Source organism: Columba livia, chromosome 15 (assembly GCF_036013475.1).
Source record: "Columba livia isolate bColLiv1 breed racing homer chromosome 15, bColLiv1.pat.W.v2, whole genome shotgun sequence".
NCBI classification, from domain to species: Eukaryota; Metazoa; Chordata; class Aves; order Columbiformes; family Columbidae; genus Columba; species Columba livia.
In genome coordinates this window covers 9,211,981-9,233,246 of record NC_088616.1, presented here as the reverse complement: position 1 = coordinate 9,233,246, position 21,266 = coordinate 9,211,981, and the positions used below count along the sequence as shown (strand labels likewise).

Genomic DNA, 21,266 nt, shown 5'->3' with positions numbered 1-21,266 from the left:
TGCACCCAGGTAACCACGCTCAAACAGTTCCTGAAACTGTCCCAAGGCTTAGCCTTTGCCTGGGCAATAAACATCCCCCCCCCCAGCAGTTTTGGCACTAATGTTATTCCAAGCAAAGTTGAGGTTTCCCATTTCACTTCAGTGGCTGGACAACTTATTGACAAGTCCTTTTTTAGGTTTGTTTAGGTGGTGACTTCTTTCTCACTGCTCACCAACGAGGAACAACAAAACATTGTTTCTGCTGCTTTGCTTCTGCGTGATTACTATTCCTCCCGTATGTCAAAGGAGCTTATATTAAAGTCTTCAGCTGCCAGAAAAATGATCACCCGTTGCACCAAATCTGCAAAAAATTGTCCTCTCTTTTTCTAAGCAAGTGAATGTTCACTGCAGCTAACTAGCATCATATTAAACTGTATGAAAAGTGATCACAGCACCTTTTATCCCCCTTGTGTATTCTGAAAACATAGTAATCATTAACCATAGTAGAAAAATAAGCTACTAGTGTTATTTTGCGACATGATACATTTCCATAGGCAAAAAAGTTGCTTTTATTTTGATCTGTAATAGATCTAATAAAAAAGCACCTTCTTCAGTAAATGAGATATGCCAGTGAGTAAACAACCCCTTGAACTACTGTTTCTGCCCACATATTTTGCACAACAATCTCACATTTTCTGTATTTGCCCCTCTCCCTCCAACTGGATGTACTGATTCTCCCAGATAGCCCAGGCAGCTCCTGAAGACTTAAGAAGGTGTAAAGCTCTGTCTCACAGAAAAGGCTGTTTACAGCAGAGCCTTCATCATTAAATCTGTCTCTTAATCCTTCGTCAGGGCACAATTACTGACTTCAAGGTCTGTCTCTCCCCTCTAAGGTGAAGGCTTCGTACTGGAGCTCCCACCTGGACCTAGAACGTGCTCAGTGACAGAGCGGGGCATTGGCACTGCATGATATGTGTCTCAAGAATGAAGAATACAAACAGCTGCTAGCATAAAGTAACACAGCCTCGCATAGCTGCCATGAAACTCTGTCACCTCAAGGGTAAAACCTGATGTATTGCAATGAGGATAACGATAAAAATATAAAGGCATGCATCTTGTTCCATCCCCTAAAAAAGGGCCTCAGCCAAGGCAAAGAGAATTTCGCACGTTGCCAATGGTGACTTTCACGTTTACAGAGTATACTACGCATGATCATCGTGCACTGCAGAAAAATTCCCTAAGTGTTTCCCATGGCTCCACACCATGTGTTCACCACCAGACAGGTGCCTGCAGAGCTCCTGTGCCTGCGGTGCCAGATCCTCAGCTGGGCAAACTGGCAAAATGGTGCTGTATGTGTGAAAAGTGAGACACATATCATTTCTTGAAGAAATGATACCCATTGCTATTAATATAGGAAAGAATAACTTACATATAGATACACACACATGCGTAGATGCTAATGCCAACACTGACATCTTACACAAGTAACGCACACACAACTCAGGTCACATAGAGCTGTCTCTGAATGACTGCTTAATGTTGAAATACACAGAATACTTCAGAATAGTGAGACATCCCCCCCACCTCTTCCCCATCCAAGTTCATGGACTACGCATTTTAAGAGGACTCACTATCTCAGCCAGGAGCTCTAAGTCTGGCAGAGTCTGGAAGTCTTTATAAGCTTCATACCTGAACCCTCGTGTAGCTTGACAGACGCTGAGTGCGTGCTCCCTCCTTTCCCGAGTGCTCCTTCGTTTCAGACACATCAGCGCTTCTGTGATGGTGATGGTGGGACTTCTGATCATGGTGGCCTTCCCTTTTCCTGGCTTCTGTGTCAAACAAGACGTGGGTTAGCCTGTCCAGATAGTGCTCCAGCTCCTCCTGGGTGTGCTCCAGTTGTTTGCCGACGCTACTGGAGAAAAAGGAGGAGGATGGAGGGGGGCTTTTGGTTTCCCTCTCCTTCTTGGCCTCTTCTACATGCGGGTTGTGCTTCATTAGAAAAATCACCACCATAAGCAAGATCAGGCAGAGATACACAACCCAGACTTCTTCCATCTTGGTGGTGGGATACCAAGGAGCTGGTGGTGCCTGTCAGTGTGCTCAAAGGGAAGGAGACAGATGGGCCAAATACAGTAGGTGCTCAGTACTTCCCAGCTGTTGGCATCCACGGGAAGGACTGTTGCCAGTAACAGAGAGCTGTGGTAGCTGGTGTCAAAGTTCAATTTTCTGAAGCAGTGTGGATTACAAACCTTCCTGGGGTTCTAAATGCCAAAGCAGCACAAACAGTGAGCAGCAATAAAAATGTAAGTGAAGAAAATAAAACAACTTCGTCCTTAGAGTAAAATAACTTCAGCAGAAAGATAGAAGATCATCTGTCACAGCTCCATATGATCTTAAAATAGCAGTATCTGTCCTCCTTTTTTTGTTAAGAAACTGCAGGTTCAATGCTTATTACTCTTCAAATAACTTTCCTTCTGCTACAGTGTTTGAATTGTTGTCTTGCTTGAAGTGGTGAGCTATTCTTCTTTCTAATGCAAAGGAAAAATAAGTTAGTATTGGGGTTTTCCTCCCCAAAGGAAGATAATAGAATAATTTATCCTTTAGGGGTCATTAGATGCTGAGTCTGCAGTCTACCCTCAGCACTCTTAAAAAAATTCAAGTTGCAGAAGGGAAGATTAGTCACCTGTGTTTCAGATTCAGTAGGACCAGTTTGTTGGCTTCCTTCTGTCTCTGCTGGTCTTGGGAGAAGGAGTCCTTGGAGAAGTGGCTGCTGGGACTCCGGAGAGAATTTCAGCTGAACTTTGCAGGGATCCCTTGGAGACCCTTTGTAGCCTGCTCCTCGGTGACTCTGCCCCTCGGTCACTCAAAGCAGAAGATGGGCAGCCCAGGGACCAATAAATACATTTCCACTGACCAAGCCCAAGGGAAGGGATTGGAAGAACTCAGGTTAACAAGTAAAAAGTGAGCAGGGACAAGCAGCCACCAGGACAGGGCCCCCTCCGGAGGCAGGGTCTGTCTGGAACAGGATTGCATTTCCTAACCTTTGCTAGGGGGATCTTTTTACAGATGAGGGTGCCAAGCCTAAAAGCAGCAGAGATCACACCCAGATTTCTGCTGCCTCTGTGGAGAAACATTCTTGGGCTCACCCGACCACAGAAACAACTCTAAAATTCTTCACTTTGTTCCGAAAAGTAAGACATTTCCTCTGCTTTGCTACAGTGAGCAGTCTGAGAAAAGCTATAGTGTTCCTTCATCCCTGTTACTCACTTCAGAAGTCGATCCTCAGCTTTTACTTTTTCAAGACCTTGCCATTAAGCAAGTTTTGCACTAGAGGCACTGTTGTACTTCACACTCCCTTTTTGCCTGGTCTTTAGCCCGTTCCTGAGGCCACAACCATGCTGGAAGGTCTTGTTTGCTGCCTACCAGCCTGGGCCTGGCACTGCTGCACTAGGTGGGCAGTCACCAAGGAGAGACAGTACTGGAAATCCAGCCAGCCCTTCTGTTCCGATCTCAAATACACAGCACGGAGCTGAGGATGCAGGAAGAGACAGGCAGGTCTGAACCAAGCTGAATTTTCCATGCGAGTTACGTTTCCTTAATGCAAGAACACTGGAAGAAAGAACACCAAGCAGATGAGAATATTGCCTTTCTCCCTCAGTGCTGTAGCATCATTAATGCCTCAGGGCATGGACCACACCTCCAGCCACACGTATTACAGTAACTAGTAGGGCAAAGCCCTGACCCAAGCCTGACACCACTGTAATGAGACATCACTGAAACCCTGAAGAGCACTGAAATCCTAAAGAAAGAAATGCTAAAAGGGGAAAGCTTTTTGTTTGTTTTTTTTTCCAAAAAGTCATTAAGACTGCACTGTGGCTCCTATAAAGGGGAATGGACTGATGGAGCAGTGATGGCATTTCATAACTTCTAGTAACATTGTCTCCTTTCAAGCAAACAATAACACAGCAGAGATGCTTCAGACATTGGAAGCTTAAGAGTGAGGTAGAGACTACTGCAATTTCAGAAGCCAAATGCTACAGAGGTGCCTCTTCAAGACACAGTTATTAATAAAATAACTGGGGCACGTCTATCAAAAACGCAGGAGGCATCACCTTGACTTTGAAGACAGAGAGCTGACACAGAAAGGCAAAAGGGCTTGTCCAAGATCACACGGCCGACTCGTGGAACTGACCCAGCTGACTCTGGTCTCCCGCTCCAGTTCCCAAATCAAACATAACACTCAGAGATAGGAGGTATCATATTGATGAACATTTGCCATCTCGGTCCTTCAATAATGAAGCACAGCAAAAAGAGTATGGGTTGGTTTTTCAAGTCAGCATTACACAGACCTCTGAAAACCCACAGGAGCCATGCATGTATCAGGATGCACTTTTTTCTGCCCTCTTTAGAGAAAAAAACATCTTGATTAGGTCACACCATCCATCTCACTGGTATCTTTATTCTAATTGTGAATGCCTAACAAATAGAACAAGCACGAGGCAATTATGTAAGAATGCTTCCCAGAATACTCCTACAGCCTTCCACAGCATGGGACTTCATAACTTTCTAGCAATTCTAGCTGTACCTGAAACAAGACAAGGAGAAAAACAACTGTGTCCCAGACATATGCTGCATAACCAGCTAGGAAGGGAAACAGCTGTAGTTCCAAGGTCATGTACAAGATGCTCTTTAATCTTAGTAAATGGCATGTAAACACTAGAAGTCTGACAATGACACAGCTTTTGTATGTTTAATATAAAACCCTGGAAATCCAAAAAATACTGTACAGTGTTGTTCCATACAGTGAAAATAACAGCAGTGCTCCCTAGCAAGTAAAACAATATTCTGCTAACATACTGATTTCCATAAGTTCCAAAGTCTTCTCCACATATTTCTCCTCATCAGATGTTACCCACGTTCAATTTCTCCTTATGCTTAGACAGGCATTCTTTAAAATATTTAAAACAAAAGAAATATCCTCACAGAGGCAACTGAATGCATCAGAGCTTAGTAATAAAGCATTTTTTTGTAGCCAGCATCAGGTTTTTGGAAGTCTTTCCCAGCAAATGTTTTCTACCATGTCTCAGCTGCTCTCAGCACACCCTGGAATCTGCCTACACTCCCATTTCTCGTTCCTCATGCATGGTGACTGACTGGACTATAAAAAGGAAGGGAAGCACTGCACCCGAGGGACACCTGACATCATGTTTCCCTTTAAAGGACTTCTGCTCCTGCAGCTTTTTTAGGCTGAGTGGGGAAGATTTTCTGCATGAAGGCAGGAGATGGCTGATGCAGGATCGAAACACTGGAGACACATTCAGCAAGTGAAAATTTAACACTGGAGACACATTCAAAAGTGAAAATTTAATACAATCAAATGAGTCTTTGGGCTCTCACAGCTCATGTCAACGCCACCCAAGGTTTGGCACGGAGCTGATTTACAATCTGAGTCACTGGTGGTTGTACCCAGACTACTTATAAAGAAAAATTCCTTTTTTTAAAGAACTGCTTGTGGATCCTTCCTAGCTGGCCAGAACAAAAGTCCTTCTCTGTCTGGAAATCACTGTCCTTACACCCCTGGGCTAGATTAAATCAGCATTTGCAGTTCTCTTCTAAGTCTAATACCTGTCAATTAGTGATGATTGAGCAAGGATAATTCTCACTCATTTTCCTCCATGAGCCTGAACTCGTACTCTCTCGATGGGAGTGATGACAGACACTGCCCAGTGCTTTCCAGATACCAGCAGCTGCAGACTCTCACAAAGTGGAAGTTTTCAACTATCCATTACGTTTACACTGCTGCATCTTCACAGAAGCTGGATCTCCATTACAAACCGTTCCCTTCTGTATGCATGACTATAAAAGGTCTGCTCTATTTAAGAGCAATAGGAGAACGTGAAAATCTCCCAGTATAAAAGACAGATTCTTAGGTTAACGTCAGTTCTACAGGAAGAAAAGCAGATCCTCCCAGATTCTGTGCTGATCTTTTGCAAAGGTGCTTTTCTACAGAGTCGTACTATGCAGACAGAATCTTGGGGTCATATGTGTAGTAGGCAGATCTGTTTCAACCCTCTAGATAAGGCACTTTGAAAGAGGATCCTTTCTTTGGGAAATACACAGAGATTCTTGCGTAAAATTTTCTACTGCACAGCATCTTTCCACTGTTCTTAAGTTTATAGGATACTCAGCACAGTTTTTAGCAACAGTTCTAGTCTGAAAGACTTTCCTAGAAGAAATTAAAGCGAAACTCTTCTTGGCAATTTAAGAATTTGAATGGGCCTGTGTTAAGTGTCCTGGGTGACTCTGAAGGGGATTCTGCTGAAGCTTGGCTCTTCCTGTAAGCTCCTGAGCACTTCCTAATGAACCGGCCGTTCTTGTTGCGGATGTCTCTCTTCACTTCCACGATTGTGGCAGATTTCAGAGCTTAAAGAGGAGAGAAAAGAGCAATAACAGATGTTTAGTCATCTCACGTAGTGAGGCCCCACTCTGCAAAGCAGTACAGAGAGGAAGAGCGAAGCCCTCTCCAAGTTCTCCTACCTGCTTCCATGAGCTTCAGCTCTTTGCACCAATCCTCCTCCATCTTCTTCCTGTAGTCTCCAAACATGGTTCTCATGAGCTGACGCTTCTTCACCAGCGGAGCCTTGTCACTGCGCAGTGTCTTGATGGCACGGACAGCCTCCTCGGCTGAAGCAGCGCAAGGGAGAAATAACGCACAGTTTAAGACTTCCCACTGGCTCTGCCCCTGCACGCCTGCCAACCCTGCCCACGGGGGAGACCTCTCGTGTACCTGAATGCTTACCCTGCTTTGGAGTGGGTTTCTGTGTCTTCAGGCCAAGTTCCAGCTGTTCCACACACCAGCTCACCTCTTTCCACAGCTGGTCATCTGACTGCTATGCAACATGGAGCAGAGTGAGCATGAGGAAATGTCATCCAAAAATTAGAGCAGCAGCTGCTACACAGGGAAAAAAGGTATCTGCATAAAATCAGAGCTATTTCAAATTTCATGTTCTGGTGATCACTTTATAGACTTCATCACATTTTCCCTATAGTGCTTTTCATTGGATAAACTTAAAGCACTGGACAAATGTCTGGTTGCAACTCACTGCCTCTGTTTGATGGATTTGACACTTGGCTGTCATTCAGATGATACTGTTCTCTGTCCAGGGCCTTTTCTCTGAAAGAAGCTGTCAAATCAACTTACAGATGGGAGGAATAATCATTAACAACAAAACCCCCTACACTCAAACCTGCTGGAAAGCAAAAGCAAACAACGGACAAAACCAGAAGCCACGTCTTTGTGTCTCAGCCAGAAATGCACGAGGTGAAGGGAGCTGAAGCCCACGAAGGTGGAAGAAGCCAAGTCCCATTGAGCAAAGTCAGCTGGCTAACTGAGTAGTGGAGGGGAGAGGGAAACAGGGCTGTACACTGCCATTGAGGCAATTCTTAACTGTTATGTAAACACAAAAGCTCTCATGCTGTCACCTTCGTTTCCTTACACCAGTCTCCTTCCATGGACCAGAAGGGACTTTACATCACCTTCAAATCTTTTGACCTTTCTGTTACTCAGCAGTGTTTATTGGTAGAGCTGTTGGTGAAGCAGCACTTTGGACAGAATGTGTCGAGAGGCAGGTGAACACCCAGCGCCACTTCCATGTAGAATATTAACGAAAGCAAGTTTTTTGCAGTTTTGTATGTTAGTATTGCTCAGCTGGCGTTGTTTGTTAATAGTAACTATACAAATGCTGACAAGAAAAATAAAATGAAGACCTGGACCTTAGCAGAACATTAGAAAACCTCCGGGTGTGCCTTAATGGTGTGTTTACACATAACTTGCAACTTCAGTCACTTTCCGGGCCATGCCTCACAGTGGGAACCATCTCGGAAGCACCTTTAGCTGCACACCACACCCTGCCACAGCCTCAGCTGTTCTACACCTCAGCTTTGCTGTCTGCATTACATGAGCAACTCATCCTACCACATAACATGCAAGTCAGGGGCACAGTGCCTAGTCCAGCACGCACAGATGGCAGCTTGGCACTGCCCAAAGACAGTTACCTGCATCTATTACTTTTTAAGAAAACGTAGCACCCAGCTTCCCAGGATTAGCCATCACAAATCTAAATATGAAACGTTTCAGCACAAGTCTGAAGCAGAAAACGAAGGAACATTAACATCCTTTCTGCTAGTTAGATTCCTCAGCTGTCTAGCACAGAAAGAAAACAGTTGCTGTAAGAAATAAGCAGCAATATTTGTCTTTCAGCTTTCATCTCAAGCCAGCACACTAACTGTTAAACTACACAGTTTCTCTTTTGCTCAAGGGTTTATAAATTATGGGATCCCATCAATATTTAAATACCTGTGACGTGTCATCCTGGTGGGAAGTATCTTTATTCTGACAACCATTAGCTTCTTCCTTTGCCTTCCTATTGACCTCAGTCTGCTCTATCTTTTTATTGGCAGATGGTTTTTGTTTCTTCTTTTTCTTCTTCTGGGCAGCTCCACCTCCTGTTGATTTCTCTGCCACTGTCTCATCTTCAGGAGCAGTCTCTGGTTGGGGGATCTTTACCCTGACATGGCTTCTACCCTCTTTGGGTGCGCTACCCGCAGTTTGAGTCACCTCAGGTTTCTGCAAGGCTGAAATCTGCGGCACAGCTGCTGACTCTGTAGGCAGTGAGCCACCCAGCACTTCACTATCTGCTGCACGCTCTATAGGCTGGCTTGCTGGAACTGATGGAGCCAGGGGAAAGTCTTCTTCTGGGATGGGAAAGTCAGGTTCTTGTCCAGAGGCAGCAAAACTCAAGGCTCCATTCCAGTTCTCCCGCCCGGTAGCTCTTAAATCAGTTTGTGTCTGCTCAGCACTAGCAACACCAGGGACTGCGTCCTGAGGTGCGCCAGGTGCTTCTGGGTCCACCTCAGAAACTGTAAAATCAAATTGGAAACTGTTGTCAGATGACACAAACCACTTTGGTTTTGCCTCAGAAAGTTAGTCAGATTGTTTCCCGTATCCCACTCCCTGTGAAGCCTGCCCATTGCTTTGCTGAACTTCTGCATCACCAGGTTTAATGTCTAGAAAACATAAAGGTAACGTTTCTAACAATATGGCAGCTTCCTACTACAGGGATGCTACTGCCTTCTGTAGGGCACCGCTGCAGAGAGGTGATCCAATCAAAAGCTGAAACATAAGAAGCCTACAGAGAAAAACTAAATGTCACCATCTCCTGAAGGGAAAGCTCAAGCTCACCTGCCTTCTCCGTGCTCTTCTGATCATTGGCCATCTTGAGACGGTAATTCCCAAACACGTGGTTTATCACTTGTTGCTTCTTCATAAAAGGAGTCTCATGGGAGTGCAGGACATTGATAGTGTGCCGTGTCTCCTCTGCTGCACTCAAGAAAAAGACCAAGAGAGACAAAACACGGGTTATGATGGGCCTTCCAAACCATACTGTGGGATGCTGATCACTGAGTCTCCAAACATGTTCTGGGTTCATACCACCTCTGACTAATCCATGTCTGGCATTTGATTGAAAGGAAACTCCAAGTGCTTCTAGAAGCTGAAATACTGTGAAATATTAATAAAGGGAAAAAAAATACACCTTAACTACTTATTATATACATTAAAAATCCTACGCTGCAGTAAGTTGGCACAGAAGCTACACAGGGCTTAAAAACCCTTCCCCCAAAGCAAATGACAAATCCAAGAGTCCAGCTTGGTGTCTTTTCTCTGGAGAACTGGGAAAAATCTGAGTAGTGAGCACATCCTCAAAAGCAGGACTTTGCTTGACCCTCATACAAACTGACCTGACCACAACGGTAATCCCAATCCTTTGTGTCAGAGCAAATTCTCTAAAAAGCATAGTTGTTCTTCTGCGACAGCGATCCCCAAAGATCTCAGTTTGGGAACTCCGGATTGGCACAGCCTTCTCATGTCTGCCTCACACACTTCAAGGCACAAAAAAGCTTGATGTACAACACTAGTGCCTTGGAATGGGCACAGACCCATCTCTCTTGGCTGCAGTGCATCTCTCTGTGACTCTCCAAACGAGCTGTGTCTTGCAGATCCAACACAGAGACCCACACTGAGAACAGACTAACACAAGCGTGAGGCAGAATTGCTGCAGTGGGGCCTGTAGCCACTCAAAAATGTGAGATGTATCTTCCTAGGACCTGGGTGTCAGGGTCCTGAGCACACATTTCCCCCTTCTTCAAGGAGTTCAGCTGGCTGCATTCAAGGCCAGCTCGTCTCCCTTGCTTGGGAGTTATTTTAAGCTGAGGATCTCACGCACAGCACTGCTGCAGGTACCTCAGTGATCCAGACCTTGAACCCCTGGCTAGAGCTTGGATCTGCCTCATCACCACAGACTGCCCTGGCAATCTAGACTCCAGGCACAGCCTGGTTACCACCACCAGTAACGTTTTGCTCTCCTGGGTCAGGTACTGTGCAAACAGGCCCTTCTCTGGCCAAGCTGCTGCCTCTGCTTGCCTTGTCACTGTGCTCAGCTCCTGCCTCCCCCTGCTGCTGCTGGATACCATGTACCAAGCACAAGATACAGGTCCAACAAAAGAGTCTGATGCTCAAGCACGGTGTGTGGGTGAGTATTAATCCCTGCTACATCCTTGGGAGTACCAGCAAACACTCATCTAGGCCTCTTACAAAGAGTAGCCACACCCCTCTTCTAAATGTTAAGTACCAGCCATCAGTAGGAGCACGATGTACATCTTCATATATTTATAAGCTGGACTGACTAGATCAAACTGATCTTCTGAAAAGTATTTTAGAGATTTTATCTTTAATGTAATTTCTCTTTGGAACAATGAACAATGACGAACAAGTTCCACAAAAATAAACCTACTGGCATTTAAGGGCCCAGACACCCTGACACAGTGTTTCCTGAAGACTGGAAAACAAAAGCAGAGCTGTAGCAGAACCAAACAACGAGCCATTAGATGGGAAAAATGAGAACACGTGAAAGAATCCAGAAAACGGGGAGAATGAACATCACAGGAATGAAAGATAAAGCTGCTTTCAGAGAGATTGTTCTTATAAATTCTTTATGTTGTTTTGCGTTTAGAACAAAAGTCATGTAACACAAGAACAGGAAACAGAGAATAAAAACATCCAGGTCTGCTAAATCAGAACTGAGGCTGGAGTAAGGCTGCAGACTGTGAAATGGGCAATGTACCTTGTTGTGGGGTTGGGCTGAGGTGAAGATTTGCCTCCAGCTGGGAAATGCACGACTCCAGCTTGTCCTGGAACGTGCCCTGGGGAGCCTTGGGCAGGGGATGGGGGAAGGAACAACGTTTAAAAGAAGCACGAATGTCTCACCTGCAAAACTGATTCCAAAACTGAGCTTTCTGAAGTCGTCCCCCCTCTTACATGGGAGATCAGACTAGTGGCTTATAAACCCCTTTTCTGGTTTCACATTTGAGGTGTGTTGCTCATTTATACCATAAATCAACACAGCACAGGGTGGGACACAGGCCCTGCTGCGTTCCCGGTTTGGAGGGCACCAAACGAGCCCCCTTCACTGCAAAAACCAGAGACACAAACTCTCACTTGCAGTACAGCACCCACTCCTGCTGAGCCAAGACTTCACACAGATTGTTTTCTTTATTTTTTCTCCTCCTCCATTTTTAAAGGCCCCAAGTGGAAGATTTCTCATTTTTCCTGAAGCTTATTCTGTGGCATAATATGACACCACAGCAAGAGATTTCCCTCCAGCACAGCTCTGGCAATACACAAAAAATTTATCTTTATACTAAACACAAGTCCTTAAGACTCCCTTTGATGTATTTTTACCCGCACACCTGCTAAGCAGTTGTAAAGTAAAGCTTGGAAGTCTGCCTGTGAACAAGACAATCGTTACAACACACTAGGAAATTAAAAATAAAGAAAAAACATGCCTTAGCCGAAAAGGCAGTGAGCAGGAACTGGGGAAGCTCTAAAGCGAAAACCCCCGGGAGCTGAGGGCAGAGCTGCGGCTGGAGAGGAGCCTGGGCCGGGAGGAAAGTGCCGCGGCAAAGGGCCGGTGGAGGGAGAAGAGGCCGCCCCGGGACAGAAGCGAGAGGCGGCGAGGGCCAGGCAAAGCTCTTACCCGCTCCACGCCGAGCAGCCTCCGCCGCCACCCGGCGTGGGCCTGAGGAAACCGCCGAGGCCCGGGGCTGAAGGCGGGAAGGGCCCGTTCGCCGTGCGCCGCTCCCAGGCTTCCGCCCGCCAAGCTCGGTCCGCCCGCCGCCCCTCCGCCCGCGCCCCGCGCCTGCGTTCCGCCCGCCGCGCATGCAGGAAAGCGCAGCCTGCCCGGGCCCGCTGTCCCCCGGCATCCAACACGGACCCACCGGGGAGGGACGGGGAGAGGCCCCGGTGCCGGCCGGGGGCGAGGGGCTCGTCACAGACCGCCCGGCCCCTCCGCTCGGCTCCTGGCGGCCGCGCACCGTGCTCCCCTGCAGAGCCTGCGCGGGCGCTGCGGACGCTCAGCCTTCCTGCGAAGCCGGGCGAGCTTGTTTCTCACGGTTACAGTCAGAGCATTAAGATAAACGAACCTTTAAGAGGGTCTGAGATGTATTTGCCCAGGTCCCTGAGTACCAGAACAACCGGTTAAAATCGTGATATTTAGCTTCTTACTTGTGGTTTGGTTTTTTGTTTGTTTGTTTTTTTTGTTTTTTTTTTTTTTCAACATACTTATTTTCTAGTTTGTTACTTAAAAGCTCTGTTAATGAGAGTGCCACTGTCTTGAGAGGTGTTTAGTATCTTTATCCTTACCAGGAAAGATTTCCCAAGGAAATAATCTGCAGTATCTTGCTGCACAGTATCACTTGAACATCACTGGACTGTCACAGAACCCATTCAAGACAAGATTTTGCATTGACTGTGCCCTTCAGTAGCCCCTCTGTCTTTGAAAATGGCTTTTCCAATGTGTCTGTTCTCTTGTACACTCATCTACATAATATTTTCTAATTTGCTAAGGAGAAAGTCACGAACAACAGCATGAAAAACCTTTCTGAGGTCAAGAAATACGATTGCAATTGCCTTTCCTTTGTCTGCATCATCTGTCACCCATCATAGAAGGGAAGTGGATTCTTCTGATAAAATCCATTCTCTCAACAAAGTGACATTGTTTTTTAATGCTAGGGGTGTCCAGCTCCCCCTGGGTGCTGCTCTGACCCCCATACACTCAGCTCCCTCAGCTCCAGGCCCCTCAGGAGCTGCTGGACCACGTTTCCATTGCCAGACACTGTCTGGCTGTGGCCGCATCCGTGGGATCAAACCCCAGGGCCGCTCGGGATCACCCACATCAGCCTTGTCCCCACCAAGCCCCCCCAGCGGCAGCTCCTGTCCCAGCCCAGCACACACCGCACCATGGGTAGGGTAGGGTGGCTCTTCAGCAGAAAAAAAGGGTAATACACATACGCAGGTATTGTCCAATTCCGTTTCTATTTTAGATTTCCTCTTGATTATTTAATTTTGTAAATAAAAAAGTTAGACACCTTGTTTCATATGCATTTTTTTTCTTTTCCCATGGATTTTTTTTCAACAGCAGTCAAAAGTGCCCCCGCTGAGATTTGTAACGCCGTAGCACATCCCATTTCACAGCACAGTATTTGACGTCTCTTTCAAGTGCTTCAAACACTGGAGGTTATAGTTTCTGCTGACATCGGCAGTTGATGTTAGAAATTCTCCAAGGCTGCCAGTTATTCCAGCAGCGCTCTAAAGTGCAAGGAAAGCACTTCCAAATGCTATTATATGTTATAAAAAGGTACTGGAAAAGTTGGCACACTTCTGCCAATCCTGACCAGACTTTTGTCTCGCCTTACAACCTCCACCCTTGCTAAGACTTTGTCCTTGTCTAAGCCCTCACCTCACTTCAAAAAAACCCCAGTTAATTGGTTTGAGGCTTGTCAGAGCTTGTCTGAGACTTATCACAAGGCTTTTCTGACTGCGGTAGGTTTGAAATCAGCATCAGTCTTCACATAGAAGTGTCCAAGTGTCAGGTAAAGAGCTCACAGTCAAGTATTGGAGAAGATAATAATGAGCACAGGAATAATGAGCTATCAGCAACGGTCTTGAGAGGCCAGAATCCCACTGCAGTCCTCCCTCAGTCCCTGAGCTGGACCAAGGGCTCGTGAGCCCATCGCTACCAGCCTGGATGTATCCCCTAAAGCAAAAGCTTCCATCTGTGGCCTGAGGAACACACAGACCCATCACACGACACAAAGGCTGGGAACGGAGCCTGCAGAACCCATCCAGCCACAACAAAGGGTTGAGGGGCATGTTGCTTTCTGCGGCAGGATGCTGTCCATGTCTCCAGACGAAACCACGTGCTGTGGACTCAATGCCCATGCAGGGAAAAGGCACAAAGGACCAGCAATGCCTTGTTTTTCCTGGGTTTGATCTCTGCCCTGAGGATTCATCCCACATGGATTCACAGCCTCACGATGGCACCGAGTCAGCAAGCTGTGACAGCCTTGCTCCGGAGGACATACGACAGAGGGATTGCCGGGGGATCAGAATGCGATCCTCAAGTTCTGCTGACACAACGGGAACCTTTTAACGTGAAGAGCTGCGAGCTGAGCTGGTGGAAGCTGATGTCTAACCAGCCCCAGCTGCCCAGGAGCGAGGCAAACAGCAGGCAGAGGACTGGCGATGGCTTGAGCCTGCCTCGGCATCGGGCAGGGTAGCGTGTGCTGTGTAAAACAGTGCGAAGGCTGGGACAGCTTCACACTGATGTAAGATAGTGACAGGAGCACCTCTGTTTGGGGACTCCACGCAGGACAGTTGTGCAGTCCTTCGGGTCACTCCAGGGACTGACAGTCCTCCCCAGCACAGAGCTGCCTGCTTTCCCCACTCCCCCAGCTGAGCACCAACAAATTTGTTGCAGGCATGGCTGTAACTGGAAGCAGCGGTTGTGCTGGAAAACGCAGCTCTTTGGTATGAGGCTCCTTTAAGGGAGTTTCAGGAAGAAATTTAAAAAAAAAAAGAAACAGGAAAGAAGTGGGGTGGTAACCAAGGCTGCTAACCACAGTGCGAGGGAGCCTCAGAGGGCACCAGGACAGCCCAGCGTCACATGCCCAACGCATCCTGTCTCCAGACTTCCTCACCCGCAATGTACGTGGCTTGTACATACAGGTCATCATTCAGCATCAGGAAATCTGCATCAGACAAGAGAGGAAGGAGCTGTCAGAGAAATGGAGTGGCTGAAGCTGGTTAGGAAAAGCTGAGCTCCATGGGAAAGAGCTTCCCCCCACCCAGACACAGCAGCAGGACAGCAGGACAGCAGTGCAGTGCCGTCCTTGCTGGGTGGCTCTGTTACGCATGGCTGAGACGTAGGAGTCTCTCCAAAGGGCTCAGGAAACACCAACAGCATCCAAGGGAAAAAACACTGGAGCAAAAGCGCAGAGCAAATCCCAGGCAGAGCGAGCCTCCCTGTGGCTCCCAATGAAGCAGGAGATGAAAATAAGTTTGCAGCAGCCCCTGCTTTGCTCCAGCACCTGGCAGCCCTCACACTGTTGTCCCCATACCAGTACCTACTGTCCCCTTACCAGTACCTGCATCGGAGTCATAATTTAGTGTCCCCTTCTTGTGTTCAATCCCCAGGAGCTGGGCTGGATGCAGAGACGCTGCCTCCAACGCGGTCTCCACCGAGCACCCTTGAACAGAGAAGGGGGGAGACATTAGGGCAGCAAACAGCCCCGTTGCCAGAGCAGCCCAAAACCCCCGGCTAAGGTAACTGTCAGCCTGGCAGGGACCCAAGCTGGAACAGCCTCGCCACAGCTGGCTGGAGCTGGGGAGGTGAAACATCACTATGGGTGACAGTGGGAAGATGAGAACTGAACACCGAGGGTATGGGGAGGGGAAAATCATTCACCTTTGTGAAAAAGGATCAGGAGTGTTCACCTCTCATTAGTGCTATGGATTAAAATGAAGCCTCCCCTCAAAAAAGGTGCTCATCTGCGGCCAGTGCTGCTGATCCCAGCCCTTCTCTTCATGTCTCAGGTAAGAGGAAATGTTCTCTGGTACAATGAACACAGCTGGCAAGAATGAGACCTCCTCCCATGTCAATGTAGGGAGCAACAGCTTACAGACAAGGCTCACTTACCTGTGGCTTCTTGGAAGTGTCGCACACACGTGTCCATGGTTGCCACACTGCCACTCAGGGTCTTTGTGCCTGGGAGAGGAACAGGGTGGCACTGAGCAGGTCCCAGAACTCACAGCAAGGAGAGGTGGGGTAGTGGGAAAGCATAATGGGACCAAAGGGGCAGAAATCCTTGGCTGCATGAGGAGTGAGTTGAAGGGCCGCAGCCACTGCTGCACAAGTGCTACCTCACACTGACAGGCACTACAAGGTGTGCTGAGCTCTCCAGGAATGGGGACAAGTGGCAGCGCTGTTCCCAGCTCTTTAGTGAGAGGCACTTACCTGCAATGTAGGTGTTCAGCCCATCGATCACCACCACCTGCTGACCCAGCGTGTGCCGACCTGGTGCCAGCCCCATGCCAGCAATTGCATCTGTCACCAGCACCATGCCTGAGGAAAGAAAAAAGAGGCTGTGTTAAGTTTTGCATCTAATTTTGCTGCAGCTCTGAGTATTGCACCTTGCTGGCCCTCTCAGAGAGGGGCCAAGGTGCCTCTGGCCACATCAGACCAAGGCAAGAGGGCTGGTGGATCAGCACACACGGCTGTAACCTCTTGCAGACCGTAACACCACAGCACTTGCGCGAGTGTTTTGTGGAGATGGCACAGCGCTCGGGATAGCTGGTGACACTGCGCGGGCACAGCATGGCTCACCTTTGGGGTGGGCTCGGTGCGCGATGCGCAGGGCGGCAGGGTTGGTGTGGATGCCATCAGAGATCATGCCGTAGAAGACCCTCCGCCCAGCAGGAATCTTGTCACTTGTCAGCAGCCCCACGATCCCAGGGTCACGATGGTGGAACTGCCCGAGGGGAGAGAAGACAAGCTGTGGAGTGCCATCAGGACTCGTAGGCTGAGACCCTTCCTGTCAGGGGATGCAGCTGCTGTCTCTATCAAACAGCACCTGGCAGCTGGGCGACCTGTCCTTTACCAGACAAATATGGGCATTTCCTTGCATTTTCTAGAGTCTGCTACAGCCTTGACTCCATTTTAGTCAGACAGTAGAAACATGAAGCCAGAGGTTTGGTGCTGAAACCTCACTGCAAGGCCTGGTACGAAACAAGCCATGGAGAATACGACTCCGTGGGGAGCAGGAGAGACAGCGTTGAAAGCAAAACCCGTGCAGGGCCAGTGCCCTCAGCTACTCACCGGCAACATGGCGTTGAAGAGGTGAGTGATGAAGGTAGCGCCGTGCTGCACAGCCTCCTCCGCCTGGGCAAGGTTAGCCACCGAGTGACCTGGCAACAAAGACCAATGCGTGACTTTTCTGCCCATCTCTCTGTTTATTTCCCCACAGGAGTGCAGATGCTCCGTCACTAGGACTGTGCTCTGATGCCCCACCAACAGGCTGAGGTCTGAGATGCCTCAGCACAGAGGTGTCTGGCCGTGACCGTGGGGGATTGTGGCAGTGGGTGTTTTTGCTGAACACGTTCACTTTTCACATCAGAGATGCTGCCTTGGTCACAGAGAGTTGCCTTCACGCTGGACTAGAGGTCCAAGGATGTGCCTTTCTCCTGTCCTCAGATATGTAAATGTTTTACAGAGAGCTGTTGAGGGAGTAGAGACGGTGGAAACTTTGCAAAAAAAGAATATGGGGATAAAACTACCCATCAGGAAAACTCTGTTTTCCCCAACACAGGCAGCAGCGCTAATGCTCTGTGGGCAAACCTTGCCTGTCTGTAGTTCTTTGCTTTGTGTGGCTGTGAGATAAGAGATGCTCTGTGGTATGAATGTCCTTCTCATGCAAGGCGTCATTTCACCCTGAATAACTCCAAACCAGACATTGGAGGGAGACATTTCCTACAGTGGTCCTGGTTGAAAAATAGAATTAACAAAACTCAGCAGTAAACTTTGGAAAATTATTTAACCTGTCAAACAAGGCCTAAAGCAGTTGAACTTCAGAGTTTGAACCCTTCCATGTTGTCAACCCTCAACTACAACTCTATTTGAGTAAGATTGCTATTCTTTCCTGGGTATTTACAGCACCAAATGTTACCTTGTGTTAAACTGCAAGGGCTTTTCAATCAATATGAAGTTTGACCCTTAATGTACAGAGAGAGACAGGTTCACAGCATCAAGCGAGGTCCCCATTTGTGACAGGTCTGTCACCTGCATGCAGGCCAGGCAAAAGAAAGCCCCACCCTGTCCAGTTGCACTGAGACACCATTATTGATGCTACAGCCCCAGAAAGCAGCTGCATGGCGTGTGTGGCACAGGCAGACGGAGCCTCTCCTGCCCCAGCCCTTACCGAGCGAGACACAGATGCCCCGCTGGGTGAGCTCCTGGATCACCTCGCTGCTCCTCTTCATCTCTGGGGCCAGGGTGACTATCCGGACACAGTCTAGGGACCCGTAGGTGGCCAGCAGGTCCTGGAAGGCTCCTGCCTCGAAGGTGCGGAGGCAGTGTTCCGGGTGCGCCCCTTTCTTCTCCTTGCTGATGAATGGTCCTTCTAGATGGGCCCCTGCCCAAACAGAAACACAAAGCCATGAGCCTTCTTCTCAACGCCAAGGACCAAGAAATCTGCTGTGTCTACCCTGTTCCAGTCAAGCTCATGCCATTCTCCCGCAGCAAAAGACATGGCTCAGGTCTGCACAGTAAAAGATGCAGCACTGGGAAATGGCCTGTGGGGCTCGAGAGCTGGAGCTGTGTGTGTACCATGGCAGAGACCATGGCAAAGGTCAGGCACAGGCTGAGGGAGAAAGCGGGTCTATCCCCACATGTGCATTCCTTCCACTAAGAGAGCTTCAGCCCCCATTTCTGCTGTACCTACAGTAGCTTCTTTCTCCTTAACAATTAACAAGATAATTGCGCCAGAGAGGATAGTGAGGCACAAAATCACTTACCCAGGATACCTGCTCCGTGGGCCCCACCATTTCTTATACTGAGCTGAGGGAGAACCTAGAGAAAGGGCTTTATCAGACATGGCACCCCAGACACAGCACCCCAGCCTGCCAAAACAAACCCAGACTTCAGGTCCAATGAGACCTTTGTCGCTGGACCACTCAGGACCATCAGCCAAATGCAGCTCACAAAGAAAAAGCCAGTTGCCAGCCCTATGGTGCAAAGCTGGCCTTGGAGACATCACTGCCTCAGCGGTCTAAAGGTTAAGGGCAAGAAATCCAGGGGTAGAGTCCTCATGCCCACAGCTTTTCCACCCAAGCGGTTATCTCTGCAGACCCAGCCTTGGCCCTCTCACCTCTTGGTGCCAACTTCAGCCCTTTATCACCCTGTGGATGAGAGCGTGAGAAAGTCTCTTACCTGGTGGTACACAGACGGAGGAGAGGTCACCAGGGTGGGACAGAAGGAGGTCACTCCATGGGAGAGGATCTTCTGACTGACCAGGTCAATCCCTGATTTGAAGTCATCTGTAGCCAGGGAGAAGTCCACCCCAAAGCCTCCTGCACCATGAACAAAACAGAGATGAAGCTGCAGCCCCCCCAGTGGATGTTTTCCCACCTGAAAATGCTGAGGAAACATTCTGTTTGAGCGGAGGAGCCACTCCATTTGTACAGCACTGACCAGAAGAAAAGAGCTGCACCAGCACTTCTCCTGTCCTACATTCCAAGGCTCTGCAAGTAAAAATCCAACCGATGCCATCCTGCTCAAGTGCTTTTGCCCACAGCATCCCAGCATTTTGCAACTTTTTATTTTGATGCAGAGCAAAATCTGAGGATTCCCCACTGAAGAGGGGATCTAACTTCCAACATCAGCTAATGCAGAACACGCCTCTCTTGACCCTCAGGAAGAGCTACTGCAGGTAAGGCTTGTTCCTCTGACAAGTCCTGCTCCGTCCTCCCCACATGCTGGAAAGGGTAGGGCAGGCATCCTGCCAGCGCAGGACTGCTGATGAAAATGGTGTTGAGAAATCCATCCACCCCATGGAGATCAATTATGTGATAGCAGAAAAAAACAGGCAAAATTGTTCTTTATCGTTAGTTCGGTGACTCACATCTCCCTTGAGCGGCTGAAAAGCACTTATTAATGGGCAGGGTTTGAAGATCAGTGATGGACACACCTGGGACCCTCCACCCCCGCATACCATTGATCTGGACATCGATGAAGCCCGGGGCGATGATGCTGTCCTTGCAGTCCAGCTGGATGTCAGCAGAGCCCTTCTCATCGAAGAACAGTTTCTCCGGGTTGAGGATCTTTCCCTGTCGCACCCACAGGTCCTCCCTGAAGGGGACAGTGACACACACCTAACTCCTCTTGCATCTGTGGTGGAGCACAGGGGAGCAGCTGCCCATGGTCCCAGTGGCAGGGGTGGCCTCAGGCAGAGCAGACCCCACCAGCATTCATGGGCTCTCCCACGTCTGCTAGAGCAGAACTGCTCTTCCAGCAGCCAGGCAGCCCTGCTCTGCCCGGCCTCTGGCTGCACAAAACTCAACGGGAATGGGATTTTCATGAGCTACTGGTCAAATGTGGTGGTGATGGCCAAGGGGTCCAGGGGCTGGCAGAACGAAATACGGGGGAGGGAGGGGCAGAGATGGGCTGTACCCCTCGTCTCCTTCCAAAATCAGGCAGGGGGGGATGAGGGGCAGTGGGAGCAAGTGCGGGCAGCAGCTCATGCACAGGGGGTCCAGGGGACAGTGTTCAGGGCGCCCCACGTTCCTGCAGCCCGGCTGTGAGCCCCGGCACCGCCCAGCACCCCGCGCCCGCACCCTCACCTCTGGAGCTGGTGGCTCCTCAGGATGCGGCAGTTGGTGAACTGGACGATGGGCGCGTCCGAGACGGATTTGTTGGACGGCATCGCGGGGCGGCGGGAGCCGGCGGGATCCCCCGGGAAGCGGGGTTCGCAGCGGGGACCGGGGGCGGCGGGGCGGAGCGGGACGGGGCGGGGCGGGGCCACGGCTCCGGTGCGAGCGGCTGCGCGGGAACCGGGAGAGGCCGCAGCACCGCCCCGGGGGCAGGAGGCGGATTGGTCACCGCCCCTCCCCGGGGCTGCGGGCCGACGCTGGTAGGAAAAGGCCCCGCGACCCGGTGCGGCCAGACCCCGCCGCGGGCCCCGGTGCGGGCCGGGCCCGGCGCAGCTCCCCCGGCTCCGCGGGGACCGGGACACCCGGAGGCGGGGCCGGGCCGAGCGCCGGCCTCACCCTCCGCTTCCCGGTCACGTGACCGCGCTCAGCTGACGCGCCGGGATTCCCCTCCCGCCCCACGTGACCGTCC

At 49.4% G+C, this 21,266-nt stretch overlaps 2 protein-coding genes across 3 annotated transcripts; both read right to left on the bottom strand.

Moving 5' to 3' along the window:
• Window positions 1–4,715: 4,715 nt before the first annotated feature.
• On the bottom strand, window positions 4,716–12,194 carry C15H8orf33 (chromosome 15 C8orf33 homolog). Its single transcript, XM_065030554.1, has 7 exons — window positions 12,072–12,194; window positions 11,160–11,247; window positions 9,221–9,358; window positions 8,336–8,898; window positions 6,779–6,869; window positions 6,517–6,663; window positions 4,716–6,402 (listed from the first exon to the last, which is right to left on the bottom strand). Exons 3-7 carry the CDS (start codon window positions 9,303–9,305, stop codon window positions 6,206–6,208), a joined length of 1,083 nt encoding a protein of 360 aa, XP_064886626.1. The 5' UTR covers window positions 9,306–9,358; window positions 11,160–11,247; window positions 12,072–12,194; the 3' UTR covers window positions 4,716–6,205.
• A 1,195-nt stretch (window positions 12,195–13,389) lies between these two features.
• Window positions 13,390–20,987, bottom strand: AMDHD2 (amidohydrolase domain containing 2). 2 transcript variants are annotated; one of them, XM_065030553.1, is made up of 11 exons: window positions 20,768–20,987; window positions 20,140–20,276; window positions 19,359–19,498; window positions 18,944–18,998; window positions 18,349–18,561; window positions 17,250–17,338; window positions 16,758–16,902; window positions 16,389–16,496; window positions 16,071–16,139; window positions 15,514–15,621; window positions 13,390–15,123 (listed from the first exon to the last, which is right to left on the bottom strand). In XM_065030553.1, exons 1-11 carry the CDS (start codon window positions 20,848–20,850, stop codon window positions 15,035–15,037), a joined length of 1,236 nt encoding a protein of 411 aa, XP_064886625.1. In that variant the 5' UTR covers window positions 20,851–20,987; the 3' UTR covers window positions 13,390–15,034. The 2 variants fall into 2 exon arrangements, with proteins under 2 accessions (XP_064886625.1, XP_005505791.2); XM_005505734.3 differs by having other exon boundaries at window positions 15,520–15,621; window positions 20,768–20,986.
• Between the last annotated feature and the right edge of the window lie 279 nt (window positions 20,988–21,266).

Excerpts from the sequence above, each read along its gene's own strand:
- C15H8orf33 (XM_065030554.1), bottom strand. The coding sequence starts at position 9,305 with ATGAAGAAGCAACAAGTGATAAACCACGTGTTTGGGAATTACCGTCTC. Across the intron at positions 8,899-9,220 it reads GAAGAGCACGGAGAAGGCAG|TTTCTGAGGTGGACCCAGAA; the intron begins GTGAGCTTGAGC and ends TTGATTTTACAG. Across the intron at positions 6,403-6,516 it reads GCTGAAGCTCATGGAAGCAG|CTCTGAAATCTGCCACAATC; the intron begins GTAGGAGAACTT and ends CTCCTCTTTAAG.
- AMDHD2 (XM_065030553.1), bottom strand. The coding sequence starts at position 20,850 with ATGCCGTCCAACAAATCCGTCTCGGACGCGCCCATCGTCCAGTTCACC. Across the intron at positions 19,499-20,139 it reads CATCGATGTCCAGATCAATG|GAGGCTTTGGGGTGGACTTC; the intron begins GTATGCGGGGGT and ends TTCATGGTGCAG. Across the intron at positions 15,622-16,070 it reads ACACTTCCAAGAAGCCACAG|GGTGCTCGGTGGAGACCGCG; the intron begins GTAAGTGAGCCT and ends TCTCTGTTCAAG.